Source organism: Tachypleus tridentatus, chromosome 13 (genome assembly GCF_004210375.1).
Source record: "Tachypleus tridentatus isolate NWPU-2018 chromosome 13, ASM421037v1, whole genome shotgun sequence".
NCBI classification, from domain to species: domain Eukaryota; kingdom Metazoa; phylum Arthropoda; class Merostomata; order Xiphosura; family Limulidae; genus Tachypleus; species Tachypleus tridentatus.
The window spans coordinates 39,060,480-39,068,883 of NC_134837.1; the positions used below are offsets into that span (position 1 = coordinate 39,060,480).

General features: G+C 31.1%; 1 protein-coding gene across 1 annotated transcript in view; it reads right to left on the minus strand.

Moving 5' to 3' along the window:
- Positions 1-8,404, minus strand: part of Nle (notchless protein homolog 1) — a 30,131-nt gene extending 21,727 nt beyond the window's left edge. Inside the window, exons 1-4 of the mRNA XM_076478206.1 lie at positions 8,219-8,404; positions 4,309-4,470; positions 1,438-1,655; positions 252-331 (exon numbers count right to left, since the gene is read on the minus strand). Of these exons, the coding sequence (XP_076334321.1) occupies positions 252-331; positions 1,438-1,655; positions 4,309-4,455 (445 nt within the window). The 5' untranslated portion in view covers positions 4,456-4,470; positions 8,219-8,404. The remainder of the gene's footprint in view (positions 1-251; positions 332-1,437; positions 1,656-4,308; positions 4,471-8,218) is intronic.

Here is an 8,404-nt window from a genome sequence, read left to right on the forward strand (position 1 = left end):
AATACATCCTTGTAATTTCTGTATGTCAGATTTACAGATAAAGATAAATAAAACGAAATAAAAAGCAACATGTAATAGGATTAGTAACATAAAATAGTAAAGTTTAAGAGACTGCAAATTTAAAAAATAATTTCATTCAGTTATGAAATGAATGTAAAGCAAAACTTAGTATTAGAAAGTTCAGTCTTGGTGAATAGTTTCAATTCAATAATTTCTTACTTTTGGAATTCAAAAAGGTTATACCTCTCTACCTTTGCATGTAAAATGAGGAGTTTCAGTGTGAATATCCCAAAATCTGACTGTTGTATCTCCTGAACCACTTGCAAGAAATCTGGATGAGATGCATATTAATGTTTACTTTCAAACAATTGCAAAACAAATATTAAAAAATACATTGTTTTCTTTATGATAGAACTATTTTACTGTTCAACATGTTCACCTATAAAAGAATTTCTTTAGCATATAAAGAAAAACAAGTGATTGTATATATTGCATACTTGCATTTCTTTGATTCACTGAAGTTTCTTGCATAATAACCAAAAGTATATATACATGTGCATGTACACACACACACACACACAGATCAGTCCACATTCTAAGTGTAAAACCACTTCAGCATTTTAGTTTACACAACCTACCTAAATTTTTGTACCTGCATATTTCTTTAATCATTAAGAGATAAGTGACAGCATTATTCAAATTTACTTTTGTAATTTAAACTGTGCACATATTAAAGAATTCTTTTAACAATATATAAATACTAAATGGTTTTAAAACCATGTTTTTAATTGGCCTTTTCACAAAACTGTACACTGATCAGAACAAAGTTGACCATGTCACTCCTTCTGCATACCACACACACACACACATTCATAAAAGTCTTTTTTAATATTTGCTAACAAATATTTTTAAACCAAGTTTTGAATCCATCTAAATTTTTGCATTAATATATTTAAATTTCTGAAGCTCCCAGTGAGATGCAAGACAACACCCTTAACACACATAATTCATGTTTCAAGGACTAGTCTTACCCTTAAACCATTTTCCCTACAGACATATAAGTAATGATTCAGGTTTCAAGGACTAGTCTTATCCTTAAACCTTTTTCCCTTCAGATATATAAGTAATGATTCCTGTTTTAAGGACTAGTCTTACCCTTAAACTTTTTACCCTTCAGATATATAAGTAATGATTCATGTTTCAAGGACTAGCTAGTCTTGCCATCAAACTTTTTTATTCCTTAAGCTATATAAGTAATGAATAAGCTCAAGCTGCCTCAGCACAATTTTTACAAATTAGTTTAAAATGTTCTGTTGAAATACTTCAAGCTCATATTAACATTGATTAGTCAGGCTATTATAAAAATAAAATGTATAAATAAACATTTATGACAAATTATTTATTACAGACAAACATTCCACTGTATTTTTCTCTTACTTCCCATCTGGACTAAAAGCAACAGATATAACAGCTTCTGCATGACCTGGAATTGAACTCGTACATCTTGTAACTGCTTGTACTCGAAAAATAGCTTGTGCAGCGTATACAATTTCAACTACTTTCTCTGATTCAATAGGTTTCCCTTCCAAGGCTTTTTTCAAATCTTCAGTTATTTCAACTTCATTGACAAAAAAAAGATATGGTGTCTGTTCTTCCTATAGCAAAAAACAAGTGAAAAATTATAGGTTGTTTGAAATTCTACATATGCAAATTAAAGTATAAAATCTCAACACTGTAAAATAAATTAAGTCAAATTTATAATCAAATTTAACACATTTAATACCAACTTATATGTACAAACAGGCAGTAGTTCTCATTCTATTGAAACAAAGTACATCCTAAAATGGTTTTAAATGTAGTAGTGAAAGTAAAAAAAATCAAGCACTTGTTTACAGACATTTAAAACAACAAACACATCTGAAGTTTCCTCAGTGTTTTTGAATTTCAGAACAGGATTCAACTGAACATATAAAAATGCATTTTAATTTTTACCATATAAAACTAATCTAATGCTTGTGACACAAACAAGTCACAAGATAAATGTCATTTTAACTTAAGATAAAAGTACTCATCAAATTTAAATGGTAGAATCCAATTTTGTGAATGGCTCAGAACATTATGGTACACAAATAAAAAATTTATTTGAATGAATATTGGTAGCATGTCAAGATTTTATTTTAAAAAGTTTTTTTAGGGTACATTCTTACAGAATTGGAAAAAAAAGTTCAAAAGTAGGCAAATAAAGCTGATTTGACAGCATAAAGTTTGCACTGGTGATAACTTAGCATTTTTTTTGTTACAGATGAATTATTAAAATCTTTCAAGGAATTGTTTTCTGACCTTTATTGATCATTACCAGTTTAGAATCTACTTAGCTGGTTGGGTGAGTCATTGTTTGGCATTTATTGGCCCAAAGTAGCTCGGTGATCTGTACCAAACAACTGGTAAAAAATGTGAAAGTAAAATTATTATAAAATGCAAAAATAAACTGAGTTGAAATAATTTCTAAGGTTTGGGTAAAATATTTAAATAGAATTTAAAAGGCCAATAGCTCATAGAATGTTAAAAACATAAAGAAGTTGGGCAGTATTACCACCTCCAATGACATTTTCCTACATCAGGGATAAACCTAGAGTTCATTTGTTTTGAATTTCGCACAAAGCTACGTGAGAGCTACCAGCACAAGCCAACCCTAATTTAGCAGGGTAATACCAGAAACAAGGCTGCTAGTCTACACTGCCCACTGCCAACTCTTGGGCCCCTCTTTTTACCAATAATTAGTGGGATTAACAGTTGGATTATAATGCTTGCACGACTGAAACATCGAGCATGTTTAGTGTGATAGGGATATGAAGCCAAGACCCTCAGATTACATGACTATAGTGACTCAAGTGTCACAAAGATCACACATTGGTGAATCAGTCCCAGATAAATGAAAAAAATGAATTATTAAACTGTGACCAATGCGTAGCCTAATTAAGACAACTTTATCAAGGAAGGATCTGATGGTGGTGGTAACTGTGTAATAGAGTAATCTATGCATGGTTGTTTACTTAAATTTTCATTTGTTCTTTTTTAGTATTTTATTTTTCAAGGATTGGAGTATCCATAAAAAATAGAGAAGAATTCATTGCCCACAAACCCCACTCATTAAAGAGTTCCATGAGGGGAAGAACTACAATGCAAAACAAGAATGCTGCACCAGCACCAGAGGTTTTTGAGTGCTTCACTCAAACACCAACATCACACACAATGTCCATAATTCCCTTTGAGAATGCCCAACACTGGTACTTGGTTGACCAACTCTAGCTCAACAGCATCAGCTGACAAACCCTGATGGAGGCCCACCAACACCACCATTCTACAGGAATTCAAGACCAAAGTGGCGTGTTTGGGTTAGATCTCTGAGCAACCAGAATCTTTTCTTCTCCTTCATAAGCACCATGTATGGCAAACACACAAGTGCATGTTCAGATTCCAGAAGTAAACAAACAAAAAAATGAACCTTTACTAGGAGGTCCCCTCACCACTAACCAGAATCCACACTAAGAGAGTCTAGTTGGTCAATAATATCTACATATCAAATTTGCTGATTAGGATACAATGATGGAAAAATACTTCTTTTACCTATAGCAACCTAAATTCTTACATGTAGCCAAAAATACAGAAAACAAATTTTACAGTTTACAAGTATAAACTCATGCACTTAAGTAAAAACACTTGGAGAAGCTTTAGTTCTTTTTTAGTTGAACATTTGAATTTCTCTAAGTTTAGTGTATAGCACTAAATTAACAATGTTTCATATAGAGCAGTACCTACACACACAAACACATCATTCTATAATGCAACTATTAAACCACCTTAGCATTTAAAAAATATATATATGCATAAAGAAACAGATATGAGGTTTAATTCCTTCTATATTCAAAATTAAACTACTACTTTTCAATTAAAAAAATATGCAACACATAGCATTGTTAAGGCAAACCTAGAGAGCAAAGAATATTTCAATGATGGATATTTAAGCATAAGTTATGTAAACAAACACATTATCACTTGAAATAGTTACATCATAGACAGGAAAAAGAGTTCAGTTTTGTTTGTAAATACCTAAATCTCATGTTTTAAAAATTAAACTTCATAATCAGATTGACATTCAAACAACTTGACAGTTATGTTTCTGAATATAAGAACATCTATCCAATATAAACTAGACACTGACTTACAATGTAATGGGTAATTCACAATATTATTAAAATTAGTTTCTTAGTACACCATGATTAGATAATGAAAACTAATAACGCATACCTTTTGTAACAATGCATTACATATAAGCTGGAGTTTTTCAACAGTTATATCTAAGGGAAGTTCAAATGGAGCTCCCGTTGTTTCCCCTGCTTCACTCTTAAATTGAGCAAAAATTCTCTGAATATTGGAATTATCTTCAACTTCCATATCTTGAGATAGTTCCTATAAGAAATGAAAGAACCAGGAAAAATATATACGTAAAAATGGCTTGTTTTGGTTGAGAAAATGTTTTATATAGAGGAGCGAACAATGTTTCGACTTTCTTCGGTCATCATCAGGTTCACAAAGAAAGAAAGAGGTAACTGACCGGAAGCTGACCACATGTTTGAAAGGGGTTGTGTAACTAAGTGTCGGAAAGTAAATGGTGGTGTTAGATGTTTAAATATATAATTTTATATTATTATTTTATTATTTTTAATACAGGTATAAAAGTGTTTCTTTGTATTGGTTTATTTTGGGTTTAAGTTGTTGTATAAGTAAGGCTTCTTTAATTTTGCGTTTGTTTATGTTTGTTTTTTTATTTAGTATTTGAGTGTTTTCTATGGTTATGTTGTGTTTATTTGACTTGCAGTGTTCAAAAACGCGTGAATATGACTTTTTTATGTTCTTTGAATCTGGTTTCCATTTTTCTACAAAAACCAGGCACAAAACTGGATTTTGTTGGTTGATTTTGCTTTCTGTCTAGGTGTGTGCGTATAATGTTTTCTATGGTTTGTGGAGGAAATTTATTGATGTTGATAAAGTATTGTTTTATTTTGTCTAATTCATTGTTAATTTTATCTGGTGGGCATAGTTTTATGGCTGTGTTTATTTGGTTTCTTATTATGTTGAGAGTTTTTTTGTTTCACGTGCTGAGTCCCAAGGAATGTATAGTTTTGGTTTAAATTTGTCTGATAGGATGTTCATTTTTTGGATGTATTCATATATTCACCAATACACAAAAATCTAACAAATGCATATGAAATGCAACTAAACAAAATACTACTAAAAATGAAAAAAGACAACACAATTTCACAAACACTTTATTCCTACCTATGTAAAACAGACTCATGCACACCACAAATATACGGCATTCCCAAACCTCATGAACCAGATTGTCCACTACGACCAATAATGTCCACATATGAATCATTTATTTACAATCTTGGTAAATACATAGCATAAGCATTCTACAAATATGTAACATCAGCCAGCTCATTCATCAAAGACTGTTTTAATTTCAAGTCTAATCTAAATAAACTTAATCATAAAACCTTTATGGCCAGTTTTAATGTTATATTCCTCTTTACAGAAGTTCTAACCATTAAAGCTTGCAAGATAGCCTTAGAACTCTACATCCTATACCCTAACCCATCTATAGACATTCTCAGCAACCAATTAGCAACCCTTATAGAATTCACCACGATGAAGACAAACTTCATGTTCAACAACCACAACTATATACAAACAAATGGCCTAAGCATGGGCAACCCAATATCACCAGTTCTAGCTAATATTTTCATGACACAAGTTGAAACACAAGCAATTAATACAGCATTACTTTCACCACTATACTGGTACAGATATGTAGATGACACAGTTGCAGGAATCACATCTACAGAACACACACTTAATTTTTTCAATCACATTAACTCTATACATTCCAACATTAACTTCACATGTGAACAGGAAGAAAGCAATCAAATATCTTTTCTTAATCTCAAAATTACAAGAACTGACACACAATTTAAAACAGAAATTCACCAAAAAATCATCCATATTGGACTATACATTCAATGGGACTCAGCACATGAAACAAAATAAAACTTAACATACTAAGAAACCAAATAAACACAGCCATAAAACTATGCCCACCAGATAAAATTAACAATGAATTAGACAAAATAAAACAATACTTTATCAACATTAATAAGTTTCCTCCACAAACCGTAGAAAACATTATACGCACATACCTAGACAGAAAGCAAAATCAACCAACAAAAGTAAATATATCTCACGAATCCATATACTGCTTCATACCATATACTCCCGACATCAGCAGACAAATAATCAACATTTGGCAAAAACTAGTAAAAAATTTGACATTTCAGTTAATACCAAAATTTATTCAAAAACTGGACTAATAGATGATCACATGTCATATGTACAAAAAATAAAATAAACATGCAATATGCAGCTATTTCTTTTAAATATAATATTACAAGAACTATGAAAGGTACAGATACTTGCACTTACTCTTTAAAAAGAAAATGTTAAAAGTATATTTACAATACTAGCTAGTGCTATTAAATGCACTAAAAATTTAAATATCAGAATGTGTAGCTCAGCAACTATTAATATTTTTACATATACTAAATCACATAATATTGACTGGAGAATAAAGCACATAATAAGTTAAATGACCATGAACTCCAGATATTCTTCTAAAGTTATCACAGAACTCAATATTTGGAATTCCACAGTGTGTACTATAGCTCAACTAATTAAAAAATTACTAGAGAGAAATCAAGCTTTCACAGAAGTGTTACAAACTGTAAGATATGGAACTCTCAGCCATATAAATTTTTACAAACTATCTTATAGCTTGTCAAAAATGCCAGGGTAAATGCTGCTACCCCCAGTGATGTTGAGAAAACCCACCTGTAGAGAAATATATATGCAAAAATGGCTTGTTTGGGTTGAAAAAATATTTTATGTAGAATAGCGAACAACGTTTCGACCTTCTTCGGTCATCGTCAGGTTGACTTTTTTTTTTTATGGTCATTGTCAGGTTCACAAAGAAAGAAAGAGGTAACTGACCGGAAGCTGACCAAATGTTTGGAAGGGGTTGTGTAACTGAAAGTCGGAATGTAGAGGGCGGTGTTAAATGTTTGAATACATGTTTGAACTTGACGATGACCGAAGAAGAAGAGGTCAAATGTACCTGACCCTCCTGGATATTTAACAACATCAATACCCAAATACCGACACAGTAAAACTGACCGAAGAAGGTCGAAACATTGTTCGCTCTTCTACGGAAAATATTTTCTCAACCCAAACGAGCCGTTTTTGCATATATACTGCTACCCCCAACCCAGAATATATCCTAATTTCACACTTCATAGTTAATTGAACTAGATTTTGTAAAATCTAACTTCACTAACATAGAGGCAGCAAAGTGCAGTCAAAGTACTCAAATTTCAATAAATTTTTTCTGAACCAATCGAGATTAGGATGATTCATGAAATGAATTTGCAGTGTATTAATAGAAAAATAATTGGTAAAAGTCAGATTAACAATTTCTAACATTACAATAACCAGGCATTTTGGTAACATCATCTACCAACAATGGCTTTTATGTCATATTATTTAGTAACAAAAGTATAACCTAATATTAGTTTATGTGCTATAAATATCAAGTGAAATGAAATGACAACAAAACTGGAAAAATATTTGTTGATTTCTTCATTTGGATTCTCTGTTAATGAAAAAGGCTTGTTTTTCATTAAAAACGTTAGCGATATAACAGAAAATAGTTTAATTCAGATAATATTTAAAACTGAATCGATATTTTTAACTTTCATGATAAATTTGATGCAATTGGCTTTAGAATGGGTGATCTCACACTACATTTTTACTATAAATTAAAACAAGTTATAGCATAATGTATACTATACTATAACAGTAACATTTGAAAATAAAGTTAAACTGTAGGTTAATTTCATTACTCTTGTCCTTCAAGCCGCAATAATTAAATCTGTTACATTTATTGCACCTAAACTAAGAAAGTGCCTGTGATTCTTTAACTTGTTTTATTTACAAAAATTGCCTGATCTGTGTTAAATAATAATATAGTTTAGGCATTAACGTTTGCGGTTTAGTTCACACCACGTGCGTCTTACTCGAAATAAAAATTCAAGTTAAAACTTACAAGTTCACCAGATGAGGTGTGCCTTGGCTAAAAAAACAAAAACGTTCAAGAGCACTGAAAATTTATACTAATGTTATTATATCAGTATGCTACAACAAGCATTAACTAGTTCAAAAATATATGGAAATATTGAAATTAATCAAATAATATTTGAACTCCTAACCACGGTCCGCAATGACTACAGCA